This window comes from Sturnira hondurensis, unplaced genomic scaffold, assembly GCF_014824575.4.
Source record: "Sturnira hondurensis isolate 20B ecotype Veracruz unplaced genomic scaffold, ASM1482457v3 Scaffold0008196, whole genome shotgun sequence".
Taxonomy (NCBI): Eukaryota; Metazoa; Chordata; class Mammalia; order Chiroptera; family Phyllostomidae; genus Sturnira; species Sturnira hondurensis.
In genome coordinates, this window is record NW_028080827.1 from 20807485 (window position 1) to 20822965 (window position 15481).

General features: G+C 54.9%; 1 protein-coding gene across 1 annotated transcript in view; it reads left to right on the forward strand.

Annotated features, from left to right (window-relative positions):
- The first annotated feature begins 1002 nt into the window (after nt 1-1002).
- The window catches only part of CORO2B (coronin 2B), a 121533-nt gene continuing 107054 nt past the window's right edge, over nt 1003-15481 (forward strand). Inside the window, exon 1 of the mRNA XM_037054225.1 lies at nt 1003-1754. Within this exon, the coding sequence (XP_036910120.1) occupies nt 1740-1754 (15 nt within the window). The 5' untranslated portion in view covers nt 1003-1739. The remainder of the gene's footprint in view (nt 1755-15481) is intronic.

Sequence of the window (15481 nt, forward strand, 5' to 3'; positions counted from 1 at the left end):
TGTCCTGGAATGCTCAGGTCCAAAGCACAAAAGATTTCTGCTCATATCACGACTGTGCGATCTTGGTCAGGTCCACTTCCCTGAGGTGCCAGGACCTCTTCTTAACTCATCCTCAAAATAAGGATGGTCATTCCTTCCACATACTGTTGCATTTAGGATTCCAACAGGAAATGCAAATAAAAATAGCGCGATGATCCACAAAGCACTCTACAGATTCTCTTATTTCTGAAGTATGAAGTGTTCTTCTTGAAGGCAGGCATCATTTTATTTCTGTTCCCTGGCACCTTGCACACACAAGTGTTCATCCACCGCGTCATGGACGACGTCGGGATATACTTAGTTGCGCTGTAAAATCTCCGTGTAGCAGGAAGCCAGAACCTCCGGGCTTGCAGGGAGGTGGTGATGCATCAAAGAGCCCCGTGCCCTCCACCTCGGCTAACCCCTCCCCTGCGCAATCTAAGAGGTTCAGTATCGGCAGAAACAGGTTCTGCTCAGGTAATCAGGACCGGGCCTCGCTACTAAAGAGTGGAGGGGTCACGGTCAGGTGACTGTCCCAAGTCCCTGCAGCAGCTCCAGGATATGGTGTGACCCAGGTCAGGATTAGTTCACCTCACAGGGCACACCTGCGTTTCCCTGACGAGCGCTGCACGAAAGGCGGTGCAGACACACCTGCGGCAGGGCCCGTCCTGTTTCTAGAATGCACCTTTTGTCACCAGGGTACGGTGCAGAGTTTGTGTGCCGCGAAAATCTGCGGGCGTCCGGAGAAACGCCTGGGGGCAGTTCGGCCGCGTGTCCTTGTCTAAGTCACTTTCCACTCTAGTACTCTGTTTCTTCTTGCGTAAAATTTCCTACGATCCCTCCGGGCCAGCTAATCGCTCAAAGAATCAGATTCAAACGATTGCTTAAGCAACCGCATTCCGCGACCCTGCGCCTGGAGTTTGCCGGAGCAGGGGCGGCGGGCAGAGCCGCTCGGCGGGCGGCAGCCACGCCCCTCTCCGTCGGCCCCGCTGCACTCCGAGCCCGCGGGCCGGCTTTGCGCACCTCCAGGGGTCGAGCCTCGCGGTCTTCTCGGCCCACACGGCGCCTCGGCTGCCTAGCGCGTGATTTCACCAGCGTCCCCGGGCCAGTGGGGCACTGAGAAGCCTGGTCACCGCCCACTGCCCAGCCGGCAGGTGCCAGGATCCCGCTTCGCCCAGCCGCCTGGCGCCCGCAGGCCCGAAGAGGTTAAGGCCGCCGGCCTGGACGCCCGGCCCGGGCCCCCCGAGCGGCGGTGCCCAGCGGCCAGCGATCCGGCCCGGAGGCGCGGGACACGGCAGCGGGCGGGCCGGCGCTTCCTCCTCCTCCTCCCTCCGCCTCCTCCTTTGTAGCGAGTTCCCGGCCCCTCTTCCTCCCCCCGCCCCCCAGCCCAGGCCCGCTCCCTCGCTCCCTTTCTTCCTGCCTCGCCTTCCTGCGGCGAAAGAGGCTCATCTATTATAAATGCACATTCGGGGCTGACATCAGCGAAGAGCGGCGGGCGAGCGCCGACGAGCGGTCCCTGCGCTCTGCTTGTCCGGAGCGCGGGCCCCCGCTGGCTCGGCTGAGCCTCCCGCGGGGCGCGGGGAGCGCGCCCAGAGCTGCCCGGGCCGCCAGCGCACGGAGACGCGCGGGACCCCTTCCCGCCGCCGCCCAGGCCCCCGTCAGACTCTGCCGCCGCCCCCGCACGCCGCGCCCGCGCCCCCGCAGCGCCCGGGAGTTCCTGCATGACTGTCACAAAGGTAAGCGCCGCGGACCCTCTGGCGTCCGCAGCCCTCCGCCTCCGCTGCGAGGGGCGCAGGGGTGGAGTATGGGAGGGGGCACCGGTGCGGGGAAGGTGCGGCGTGCGCCTCCTCAGCTCCCCCAGTCGCTGGAGTGGCTCTGGCCCCCGAGGACCGCTGAGGGATGGGGGAGGATGCCGCTTTGGCAGCCGATGTGGTTTGGACAACGTCCCTCCTCACCGGCCCAACCCCAGGACTGCATTTTTAACCCTTGTTTAGGGTGCTGCATTTTTAACCCCTGGAGAGCAGAGTTGGGCAGCTCCTTGGGTCCCTACTGGAGCGCGCCTGGTGGGGGCGGGGGGGGGCGGTCTATGGCAGGGACTGGTGCTGGGCAGAGTGGTGTGGGAATGGGCTTGTCGCCGGGAGGAGGCCACCGGAGAGGAAAGTCCACCACACCTGCTGGCCTCTGCAGCCAATCCCAGGGACTCTGGCCCTCTGCCAGCGCCACTCACTGGAAAAGGGGCTCCCTAGTCCCGGGAATTGCTACTGAGGATAGGAAAGGTTCTGAGGTGATCAGCTTGAAGATATGGGAACACGCTTAGACCTTGCCACAGGGGTCCAGGTTTGTTGGAGCACTTTGGGGCTTCTCCGTTGTGAGGAGGAAGGAGTTAAGAGCAAGCGGACAGGGTAGTGGAAGGTGCCCAGGGTTAGGAGGCTAGAGAGACCTGAGTTCACTTCCCAGCTCTACCCTAACTCCTGGGTGATCTTGACTGGGCCCTTCTGCTGTGGGCCTCAGTTTCCTCTTGTGGAATGTGAGAATGATACTTGGATCCTGGAGGCCAAGCTGGGCAGTTGAAGAACCAGTAAGATCAAAGGTGTGAAGGTACTTTTGAGAGAGCTCTGTCACTGTAAGGAGCTCACAGTCTGGCCTTGGCCTTGGTTTTGGCCATCCATGCACCAAAGGCTGAAGTCCACTAGTGGTCCACCTGGCTCTCAGATTGGAGAGTTGGGGGCCAAAGTGGGAAGGGCAGTTTGCTTGTGGTCAGCTGTGAAGCAATGAGAGGGATGGTTCTGGCTCCTTCTGATGACCCAGCCGCTATCCGTGCCCCCTTGAATCTGCTACAAGACAACATATTCATTCAGGGTCTTTGGGCTCATTATAGGAAGATGAACTTGGGGGCTGCGGGGCTACCTTACCTCTGGCTCCTCCTGGTGGGGCTGTTGCGACCCACAGGGGTAGGATGCTTTGTGTTTTAAAATGCTACAAATGCTCTTCAGCTGGGAAGGATTATTATTATTAAGGTTATTAATATCAAGACACAAGTCGGCCAGGGAAGAAGAATAATGGATGGGCCTGGATGAGAGGTAAAGGGTGTGAAATTTGTAACAATGGCACTGAGATTTGACTCAGTGCCTCCCCTGTGTCTCTTTATGCACATGAGCTCAGGCTTCCTACCTACCCAGGCGGCCTACAAGGAAGGTGTGTTCAGCACCCTTTACAGAGGAAGAAACAGGCTCAGAGCGTGTGATGTTTTGCCTAAGGTCATACAGCGAGGAAGCAGCAGAGCTAGGGTTTGCCCTGTGGTCTGGCATAATCTATGGCCTGCGACCTTCCCATTGCTGAGCACCCTGGAGATTGTATTATTTCCATGGTAGAGCATCACTACTTGGAGGCCTGGCCCCTGAGGTAGGGGGTCCATGAAGGTGGGTACTTGTTTGTTAAAACCCATCGGCAGGCCTGGCCTCTTGATATCTAGTGATTATTCACTAATGCCACGCCCCCCCCCACATACCCCACCATTCCCCACCTGCTCTAACCAGTGTGGCATCAGTTTAAGCCAGCTCAGGGGATTAAATAAAATCCCCACCTTAACCCTATCTTCTCTCCCCTTGCCAGCCCTTTACAGACTAGCCGGGTGCCTGTGGGTAGGGCTGGCAGAGCAGAGGGGTGCAGGAGACGGGCCTGGCTACAGTGGGGCTGCTGGAAAGCCTGCTGGAAGAGGGCCCTCCTGGGATCCTAGAAGAAACCACAGTGCTCTGGGAGTCTGGAGGCCTGGCATCTAGTCCTACATCAGCCATTGACAGACTGTGGGACCTTGGGCCAGTCCGCTCCATCTCCAGGCCTCTGTTTTCCCATCCGTGAAATGCAGGAATTGCTTTTGATGATGTCTGGGGTCCCTCCTGCTGGGCTCTGGGTCATCTTCAGCTTCAGCAAGGAAGCCAGCTCTCGTGGAGACTGGGGCACTCTGTTCTCTTGGTGGTCTGGTTAGAAGACAGTTATGAAGAAGAACCCTAAAGGACGGTGGGATTACTGACCACAGCCCTTGCTCCTCCTCCTGCAGGCACAAGGTCATGCCTTTTGAGGGAGCCTGGCTTCCCGCACCTTGCGCTGAACCTTTGTGTCAGGCCCCCCAAGGGCAGAGTCCCGGGGCCAGGGTTCGGTGGGGATTGTGAGAGTTCATCCTGTTAGCCCAGTGAGCCTGCAAAGTGGCGGAGAGGAAATCAGAGGAGCAAGCTGCTAGGTGGTCAGTTGCACTTTCTGAATGGAGGCAGGCCTCTGTTTTCCATTCACCGCCCTGCTTCTCATACACATCCCTATTCTCCTTCATTGTGGGGTACAGCTGGTGCAGCTGCATATAAATCCTGGGGAAGGGGGGCCTGAAGGGTCTCCCACCCTAATCAGCCCTAGAGATAGAGAGCCGTGCAGATTGTGACCTTCTAGCCTGAAGGCATTGTTCCTGGTTATGATGTTTTCAACTCTTGTTTTTATTGTGTTTTAATAAGCTACCTAAGTTGCTTTATGTAATGAGGAGGAGGAGAGAGGAAGAAGGAGACAGACAGACAGACAGTAGGGGGAGGGACCAGAAGCAGCTTCCCAGGCTGTGATCAGCCATAGGAGATAAAGACCCCGCCTCCTCTCAGTTTTGGTCCAGTTTCCTTTCATAGGACCAGTCAGGGGTGAGGGAAGGGTGGCCACTTTCCTAGTAACAAGAGGATTTTATTCCAGATGATTTTATTTTGAGTTCTTGTGCCTGCTTTTTATAATTTTTCTATCTGTATTCCATTGCAGTCATACGCCAAACTCACAGTGCGTCTCCAGTTTTAAATATCTGTCTCTAAACTGCTGTCAGCTGGGAAACCGGAACAAATGCGTTAGCACTGTGCGCAAAGCACAAGCCAGTGGGCTGTAAGAAAGGCCTGCGGGCTGTAATGTAGGGCTTTCCGACCTTCTTTTTCCTGCTCAGAGGTCCTTTGGTGTGATTTCCTGGCCTTTGTCTGTGATGTGAGCAGAGTGGGGCTTCTAGGTAAGAAAAGTGGTGACATGAGATGACTGGGCTCCTTGTTCCCAGGTGTGCCTTGCTGGGTTACATGCCAGTAAGCTCAGTGCTTTCCAAGTTCATGAGGCTAGTTTAGCGGGTCTGCTGTCCAGGAATAAAGTTCCCTGAGCAGCAGAAATACCCGCTGCCTTTCAGAAGGACTAAGCAGGAGGAATGTGAGCAAAGAGAAGACCCTGGGTGCCAGCTCCCCTCTATGCAGTCCATTTCAGGTCTGCAAGCAGCATGTCAGCCAGAGCCCTGCCCCGTTTCTGCAGGTCAGCCTTCCTTCTGCCCCTGCCCCAGCAGAGCTCAGCTCGCTGCTGGGAGCCCCTGGTCCCTGCTGATTGGGATAGGACTGAGGATGGTGTTGCTCTCCCGGATAACTAATAACAGTTAATTGTTTGAGAAAGACCACGTGTCTCTCCCTGTGGTCTAATCATTCGACCCTTTGCCTTGAGAGACGAAGGTGCTGAGGCCCAGGGGGCAGAACTGTGACCTGTCTAGGGTCACTCAGCAAGTCTGAGGCTGAAGGTTCTGGAACCTGGCTCCTCCTGACTGCTTGTCAGTGCTCCATATGCCTGGCTGCCCTGTGAGGGCGATTCCAGGCAGCCCAGCCAGGGACAGGTGTCTTGGCCCCACTCCGGTTACCCCACCGTATGGGCCCAACCTGGACTGCTGGTATCTGGCTTCCCTCTGCTGGGCAGCCTCTTCCCTGGGAAGCAGACATTGGAGTTCAAGGTATATGGGAGCCCTTGCTACACCCGGGATCGTGATGGGGAGGGAGAGATGGCAAGGCCCTTCTGCCTCCAAATCCTTGACCCAGAATCTAGCCTACGAAGGAGATGCCTGGACCCCATCCCTCTACCCCAGACATCCCCTCTGTCGGCACCTCTTTCCTGTCTGGCTCTTACTGGGGGAAGAGATGTGAGTGCCAGCGTGTCCCAGAGCCTCGGGGAAAAGGCACACACCCAACTCCCAGACTTTGGGGGCGGAGTAGAGGTTCTGCCTGCTCTGCTTCATGCAGTCATTATGCCTCTCCTCCCCGCCAGTTCTTCCAGACCCCTAGCACCCTCATGCAGAAGATGTGAGGCCACATCACTCATTTGTTTAGCCAGCACCCTCTAGAGCCCCTACTCTGGGCTGTACCCTGTGTTAGGCTTTAGGGTGACAGAATGCAGAAACCATTGACCCTGCTGTCCAGGACCCTTGAGGAGATAGATATGGAAGGACATGTGTCCAAGTCCTGAGTTAGGAGTCTCAAGGACCTGGGGACATCAGGTTCTTCCAGACCTGCCAGTTCTTCCAGACCTCACGGCCAGGAGAGAGTCTGTCTTGCCTGCATTCTGTAAGTGCTCAATAAATGCGGGCTTTTTCCTTCTGGACAATGAAACCCTGCAGGAGACCTCTGGTGAGTTATTTGAGGGTGCCCATCTTGGCATCTATGGCAGCACTTCGAGGCATGTGGGAAGGGTTGTGAGGCTCCCCAGGTCCCTAGGATCACCCCACAGTTGGTCCGCCTTGGGGAGTCAGCACAGACTTGAGCTCAGCCGGCTCAGGAGTGTGGACGCTGGCTGGACCAATGGTCTGGCAGCATCAGGCCCTGGCAGCTCAGTGATGGAGTGAGTTTTTCCATTTCTTTCCTGGGCTGGCTAGTCTGGAGCAGACATGGCCTCAGCTGCTGGCGGCTCCTGGCACTGGGGCGGCCCAGATTCTGATTTGGATATGCCGGCCACGGAATTGTCTGGTGTCCAGGAGATGAGACATTCCCTCTGTGTGCCCCCCTCTCCTTTTCTCTTCTCCCGGTCAGCTTGTTCTGTCCCCCTTCCTCTCCCTGCCCGTAGACCCCGAAGGCGCAGGCCCAGCCCTGGCAGCCTGCAAACTTGGAGCAGCTGGTGCGGAGCAGGCCCTGCCAGGGAAGGACAGATGCAAATCCAGTGGCTTCCGCATGAAAAGAAGCTGCTTCACATGAGCCTCTCCTTTGTGGGCCTGGAGTGTGAGGCCGACTGTGAAGGAGCACAGGCGGGTGGGGAGGAGGGTGGGAAGGAGGGGAGGGGCTGGCACCCACCCTCCCTTGCCCCCTCCTCTCTGCTCCCCTGCAGAGGCCCCTGGAGGGACTTTGTAATTGGTTTCTGGCTGACACCCTCCTTCCAATTAACTGACACAGCCATGGGAGGCACCCAGGTTTGCTCAGAACTGTCCGGTTTGCACACTACGCCGTGGGTTACTGTGCCGAATCCCCACAACGGTCCCATGGTGTGGGCTCCCCCATTGACGGATGAGGAAGCGGAGTCTGAGCGCAGAGGTGGCCACACACGGGTCGCAGAGCTAATGTGGGCACAACTGGGGTGCAAACCCACGTCTTCTGACTGTAAGTCAGAGAAACGTCAATCCGATCACATAGCGGTCTACACCGTGAGGAGAGTCATCACCCTCATCGCCAGAACAACAGCTACTAAGCAGGCAAGGGGCCTGCATGATCGCACCTACTCTATACAGCCATGTGGTTGATTCTGTCACCGGATGATGGCATTGTCCAGAGGGGGAAGTTGAGGCTCAGCGAGGGTAGGTGAGCTGCTGCAGGTGGCAGGTTCAGTGGGCGGAAGAGAAGCAACCTGCGCCTGGGCCGTCTGACCCCAGAGCACACACTCACCCGCACGCGCTCCAGGCTGCTTCTGCTGGCGGTCGGTGCTCTACCCTCCACTCCCACCACCCGAAGGTGCAGGGCTCTCACCGGTACGTCTGCGGTCCAGGCACCACTGTGTGCTCGGTAAATGCTGCGTGCCTTGATGGTGATACCCATGGATGCGTTCTGCTTAGACTTCCCTGTGGCCTTCCTAAATGATTTGGGGAGGGGTGCTGGGTGAGGAGGGCATCCGCACATAGCATCTGACCTCAGGTAGGGCTGCTCAGGCATGGTGGTCTGCCGAGGGGCAGACCAAGGTATGACTGAGGCAGGACCACCTCTCCATTTCCAGGAAGCTCACTTTTACGTAGGGGATGCAGGTCTGTGGCTCAGGCCTGCAGGTCTTACCAGGAGTGACCTTCCCTTGGTATGGCCCTTGGTTCCCAGGGGGTGGTGACTCTAACAAATGCAGTTTTAGAATCAGACGGGTAGCGTTGTATCATTTACTTGCTGTGTGTTCTTCAGTAAGTTGCCTAACCCCTCTGAACATCTGTTTCCCCATCCGTTAATTGGGACTGATAATAGCAGTACTTAACAAATTGTTATAAAGATTAAATGAGCTGATCGGCATGAAGCACTTAACACATGCCTGGTGATTCTCGTTAAGTATTAACATCCAGAAGAAAGAAAACGAAAGAAATGCTGACCGTGAGTGTCCTGGGGATTATGAAATGAGAAGTACAGGGAACTTGAGGAATACTAGCAGGCTCCTGACCTAGTCAGGGGCATCAGGAAGCGACTTTACGCTGAATCACGACGAAAGGTGAGTAGGAGGTGGCAGGTGAAAGCAGGGAGTTGAGGAGAAGATAACGGGCTGAGGGAACAGCCCGGGCCATGGCTGGAGTCCAAACCAGCACACCAGGACCGCTTCCTGCAGCTCTGTGCGGGCTCGGGACGTGTGTGTGAGCTTGTTAACCCTCAGAACCACTTCATGGTGTCCCGTCACTGTTGCTGTCTCCACGTCACTCAGGAGGAAACGGGCACAGAGAGGCCAAGTAGGCCCCCAAAAGTCACCCAGTGAGGCGGAATGGAGGCTGGTCCCCACCCGGCCTCCTGACTCTGACGCTCTGTCCTCCCTCCCCCTGCGGTTTGGTGATGACAGGGAGGGTGGCCTGTCGCTGGGCCACTTAAACTGGCCTGGACAGCAGGGGCATGGAAGTGCCACGTTAAGCTATCCAAACCCCTGCCGCCCTTCACGGAGCCTCCCTGGGCTGGGTGAGGGAGGGCAGGGCCCTCCTGGTTTGCAGGCAGCTCTGGGGAGGGGTCATTTATTTTTCCAAAAGGAAAATTTGCTCTGGCAGGAAAATTTCCATGTTATATTTTTATGGGGCTCAATTATGACCATTTTTATCCTTTAAATTTTTCTGATGATCTGGTTTGGGCCTTGGTCTTTAAAGTAAAACTGCAAGGATATATATAGATATAGATATAGATGTAGATGTAGATGTAGATGTAGATGTAGATGTAGATATAGATATAGATATAGATATATCTTTTAATGTTAAAAATCCATTAGGTACCTGCATTTGGTTTCTGCCCTGCCTGAGCTCAGGGAAGTTGGACATTGTACACAGAGTTTCTGCCACGCACTTCAATGGATGGTAAGACCCTTGGAGGCTCTGGCTGTCTGGAGAGAGGGGGCGGGAGGCTCTGGCTGAGCGGGTGCTCACACAGATCCTTGGGAGAAGCCCCCGTGCTCAGTGCACCTTCCAGAGCCACCGAGGTCATCAGGTCCAGCCCGCTGTCTCCATGTTTCTAGGAACGGGAGAATGACTCCTCGTCTAAATTTAGATCCGTTTAATCAATACTAATTTACAGTAGGTAAGCAGTTTGAGCCTTTTACCAGGTGTTAGGTTTCTGCTTTTAAGGAACTGTCAGTGAAATAAACAATAAAAACAGGAGTAGCTGGCCTTTCTAGAGTGCGTAGTTTATAGCAGGCGTATATACCAAGTGTTTTGTATACGTTTACTCATTTAGTCTTCATGACAACTCCTGAGGTCTGTGCTATTATTGGTCCACTTTCTACAGTTGCCACAACAGATCCCTAGAGAGGGAAGGGAGGTAACAGTTACTGAGATTCACGAAGCTGGTGAGGGGCTGAGCTGGCCTCCCAGGACTTCTGCCTGGCCTCTGTCAGTCTGGAATGACCCTGAAACATGTGGCCAGACCTGGGGATCTGGAGGCTCTTGACTCTGTTTCTTACTGTGTGACATTGGGCTAGTCCCTCAACGTCTCTGAGTCTCTTTTTTTCTCACCTGCACAATTGGAGTTAGTACTCAACCTCACTAGGGTGCTGTAATATGGAAACGTGTAAGTAGGGTGCTGTAGATGTCATGGAAGGGGGCGGTTTATTGCAGTGTCGAATCTGCAGCCCCTCCTGCCCACTCTCCCCGCCCCCCCACCAGTGTTCCCTGGCCTTCCCTGCCAGGCAGTCGGTCCAGCAGCTGGCCCACTTCTCCCCGACCAGTCCTGACCTCAGAACTGGTTCACACTCTGCTGGTGGAAGAGACAACTTGGTCTCTTCTAAACAGCCTCTATGTATTTTTATTCTGACAGGCGAGTTTGGTGCAGATGAAAAGGCGTTTTCCCCTTTTCCTCTTCTGGCTGTTTTAATATGCTGAGACAAATAATCTGGCTATAAAAACTGGATGTCCTGCTTTTGTTTGAAAAGGGAGCCAAATACAGCCTTTACTCCTTGATCAGGATCACCCTGGCCCTGTGGAAGGTGGCGGGGAGACAGGCTCCAGGGCGCAGTCTTGCTCAGGTCTTTGGGCAGAGAGACCCAGTCCGCACCTGCACATGACCCTGACCTGTGTTCCAGACACATTCTGACAACCTGGGGGCTTGGATCTACTTTTTGGGGGGGTTATGAAAGGGATATCTGCGACTACCTGAGGCATTGGCAGCAAACCGTGTAACCACCCAAGTGTGATTTCAGAATAATAACTTTATGACCTGGGGCCCAGGGGAGTTTCCAGGACATGGAACAGTTGGAAAAAAGGGTATTGGTGGAAGGGGACAAAACAAGTTAATTTCTGAGTTTTTGTTCAGCTGCATGAAGAAAATGCCGTTTATGCTTTCCCTGCCAACCTCCAGGTAAAAGGTTGGTTTGCAGGAATGCAGGGGAAATTTGGGATTCCCAGAAATATGGGATTCTGGGAAAGGGGATTTCTGTGTACCTGATAACATTTTATTATCACAAATGTGTCCTCTCAAGGCTCTGGGTCTGCCTTCCTGTCATGTCATCGGACTATCTGAGAACAAGTTCAAGTTGTTGTGGATTGAGACCATTTCAGGGCCCGAACAGGGTCCAGGAATTCCTCTGCCTGGGAGCTCACGCAGCACCCCGTCTCCACGACAGCCGTGAAGGCAAAGGCCTACCGTGTTGTTGCTGATTGTTTTACGAGCGTGACCTGTGCTGTGAGCTTGCTGAGGCCTGGGGGTCATGCCGATCCTTTTTAGGACCTTTCACAACACTCGGCAAGGGTGTGGTCCAGATTTAGGGTGCCAGGTGCAAAGATACAAGACTGGGCAGACTTGCAGCAGGCCTGACCACTTCCTTGACGTGGCTGCTTGGTAAAGTCCTTCATCTTATAGATCCATGGATTGCTAGAGCCGGAAGGGACCCTACAGAGATGTGATGGAATCCCCCGCTTTGCAGAGGAGAAAGCTGGGGCCTCAGAAGGTGTACCCAAGTGGGCACAAGTGGCCACACAAGACCTGGATCTCCTTTGGGTGGGTTCATAGAGGGCTCAGGTTGGGTGAGATTCAGTGCAGGGGGGTTTTCTGGGCTTCTAGGAGAAATCAGGCCAAAGATTGATTCAGACGTGTGTGGTGAGGGAACGTTGCAGAAAGGAGACTTTGAGAACTTAGCACAGGGGGCACCTGAATGGAGAGGCTTGGGCCCCCAAGTCACTAGCCAGGAGTGGCCCGCTCTGAGGCCTGGCCATGGCGGTGGCAGAGGCAGGAGGGACTTCTGAGGTACTTGCTGCTCAGCCAGGCGGGGGCTGTGATTACTGAGAGCTGGCAGCAGCATGTTTTGCGTGCCAGGCCACCACCTTGGCCTCCTAGGCAGCTGTGAACCCCTCTCTCCCTCCTGGAAGCTGGGGGAGAGCCGGCCCTCTTGGCACCCTGGGCTGAAGGCGATCTTTCCCTCCTTTGTTTCTCTGAAACCATTAGAAGGGCCTCTGGGTTGGGAGCCTGGGTTGCTAAGAGCTTTCCCTGGCCAGACCTTATCACAGGCTTGAGAAGTCTCCAGGCAAAGTTTTCCCTGGAACTCTGGCTTGGAGGGAGGGAGGGAGAGAGGGAGGGAGAGTGGGTGGAGGGAAGTAGAGGAGGGGCTCAGGAGCCACAAACAAAGCCAACATCCCTGGGTCCCCGGAGAAGCAGGCAGGAGCTGGCTGTGGGAGCCGCAAGCTCTGTGGCCAGTATAGCTAGCTCTCCTGAGTTGCGTGCCAAGCCAGACACATAAGTTATCTCATGTAACCCCACAGCTCTGCTGTTGTCCCCACTTTGCAGAGGGGAACCTGAACCTCAGAGAGGGCGGCCCTTGCCCTGACTCTCACAGCGGGGAAGGGTGCCCGAGGACCGGCCCCGGTGGGTCTAGTTGCACAGCCCTGTGGACACGTAGCAGCCCGCTGGCCCGGCAGAGCCGACTGGCTGCACTGTTCCTGCTTTGTCCAGAATGCTGTCCCAGTCATTGTGCCCAGGGCTCACTACTGCGGAATTCCGTTCCTGTGGGCTTTTTGGATGTTATTAAAATGTGAGTCTCCCTGGGAGAGACAATACCTTAAATCGGTGCCATGGGCTGATGGATAGCAGGAGCCTAAGTGATGAGAATCAGGAGAGGTTCCCGAGGAGGACAGGGAGGCAGGAGGGGACAGCTGGTGACCAGGAGCAGGGAAATGGGGCTGGAGAGGATGGCCATTATTTTGTGTACCTCTCCAGCCTGGCTGCCCTGCTCCCAGACCTCTGAGCACCCTCCCTACCCCAGTCGAATAAAAAATGAGTCCCCCAGATTCATTAAAAAATCATTCGCTGAGCCTTTGTGTGCCAGGCCCAAAGCACGTGGTATGGAACATGCATGGATGAACCCAGGCCATCCCTTCCTTGGGGGATCCCAGTCTAGTGGGGGAGACGGGCCTCTCAGAAGGACACACGGCTGCAGGAATGGAGGGGAAGGGTGCTGGAGAGCAGGGGTATAGGGCGACAGTGACAAAGATGTGTGTGCAGAACTCTGAAGTCTTGGGGGACCAGGTGGGGAGGCCAGGGAAGGTTTCTGGAGGCAGAGATGTGAGCCCACGTCTTCAAGGATGAGTAGGCAGAGGCAGATGAAGGGCACCCCACGTAGAGGGGGTGGCATGAACAGAGGCGTGGAAGGGGCATGGATGTGGCTTATTCCCGGAGAGACAAGGGTTGGGTGCTGCTGGTGGAAAGGGTGGGACCCTGTGGTGAAACAGGCTGGAGAGGCAGGTAGGAGCCAGGGGCACTTGGGCTCACCCTGTGGTGCTCGGGGAGCCCTGGGCGGGTCTTAAGCAGAGGAATGGCATGGTCCCACTTGCACTTTTGGTGTTCTGCACCAGCCCATGTGGCCCTGGAAGCAGAGAGGTGAGTGGTCATTCTCAAAGCCCATGGGCAGTGAGGTGGGGGTGTGGTTCTGGCCCCCAGCCCAAATTTCTGCAGGCATCTCCCTGTGCCTGGGAATGGCAGCTGCACATGTCTCTCTCCGTCAGGGAGACAGCTGTGGCTGGGAGGACTTCAAGGCACTGGCCTCTCCCGTGGTTGAACCTGGGGGTTGAGAAAACAGGAGACAAAGGCTGTAAAACCCCTTCTAAGAAGATTTGGTTATGGCATGGTGAAGAGCGTGGTGCAATGGGATTTTGGAGGCTCCTGCCTAACCCCAGCTCTGGTACTGTGTAGCCACATGATCTTGGGTAGGTTGCTTCTTACTCTGGTTGGGACTCAGTTTCCTCAACTATCTGAGACTGATATCACCTGGTTCAAGTCTGGGTGCAGGAGTGAGCTTGTGGATGTGCTTATGCCCAGAGCTCATGCCCTGTTGCTGCCCAGCCTATGGCCCAGCCCCATCCTCCTCCCTCCCTCCCTGGCTTCCCCAGACCCTGCAGCCAGAGTCTCCTCCTGAGCTGTGTCCTCCAGCACATGCACCTGTGCACACACAGGCTCCTTCAGGCTGCTGAGGGCTATGAAAGGTCACAAAACTCAGGAGTTGAGGACCAGGGTTTGAGTCCCGACTCTGCCATGGGCTTGCCCGTGACTTGGAGCCAGTCATTCAGCCTGTGGGAATCTCCCATTCAGTGTATATATCAGCTCTTCACACATATAAGGGAATTTTATATCAGCCTCCTTCAGCTGGACATCCTTCCCTGATGAAAATTCTATCCAGTTTTCATTGGTGACCTGGGTTGGGGGTGGGGTGTAGTATTAACTGAGACAGGGCTCAGGAGAAGGAGCAACAGTGGTGAGGGGAATGTATGCATGCATAAAAAGTTTTCAAGCTGAACACTATAGGCCTCTTGGATATATTTCAATATTTGAATGTTAATATTTTATCACATAAAGCAATTATATTTATATATAATAAAATTTTAATATTTAATATATTTGTATTTAATTAAAAACCAAATGGACCTAAGGTCTTTCCCAGCTGCCTCTCCATCCATCCTCGTACTTCTTCACTATACGGACAGCCGTCTGTGCCCCCAGCAACCTGGGCATGCAGAGGTGAAGGAGACACAGGCGCATGGGCTGTCGTGGGAGCTCAGAGGCGCAGACCCTGAAGTGGCTCCCCGTTGCCATTATTAGTGGTTGTTGGTGCTGGCTGCAAACCACCTGGGGACGTGTAAATGTCTGTCCCCGGGGCTAGCTTCAGGACAAAGTGTGCAAACTATGAGTGTGCAAACTATGAGTAGTTTGTTCTGATACTGTCTTGAAATTCATTTTTTTCGTTTATTGATTTTAGAGAGAGAGGAGGGAGAAAACATCAGTTTGTTGTTGTTCTTATTTATTTATTCATTGGTTGATTCTTAGATTCTTGTATGTGCCCTGATCAGGGATTGAATTTGTAAACTTGGCATATCAGGACAACGCACTAACCAACTGAACTAGGACCTTGGAATTTTTCCTAATTGTCATGTTGGTCAAGGGAACCTACAGATTATATAGTTGGTGCTTTCTTCCCCACTTCCCCCAGAACAAAGGAGTCAGAACCTCTGGGAGGTGAGGCCTGGGCACCAGGGTTTCCTTAAAGCTGAGTTTCCTTCCACGTGCAGCCCTTACACTCAGACACTCGGCTGGAACAGAAGCTGGAGCCTAGCTCTGTAGACACTTGTAACCGGGTTGGAATGACAAGACTTCACACGCGAGAGTGTCACAGGAGCAGTTCCCAGTGGCAGTGGTGGCAACGATCCATGAGGGAGCTCAGGGAGGAGGGGAGGATCATTGTTGTGGGGTGGGATGGTCAAGGAAGGCTTCATGGAGGAGGTGGCACATGTGCCATCCTGAGAAGGGCAAGAGAAAAGAAAGGGAGAGAAGAAAAGGCAAAAGGCAGAACAGCACTTAGGAAAGGGAAGAACTCATCTGAGGGAAGGGAGGAGCCAGGCTAGCTGGAGTGGGAGTGTGACTTAAGCGGAGATGTGGTTGGGAAGCTGGGGCGGGACGAGGTTGGGAGGCACAGGAAATGACAGTCTGGGAAGTCAGTCCTGTCGGCAGTGAGGAGCTGCCGAATGTTC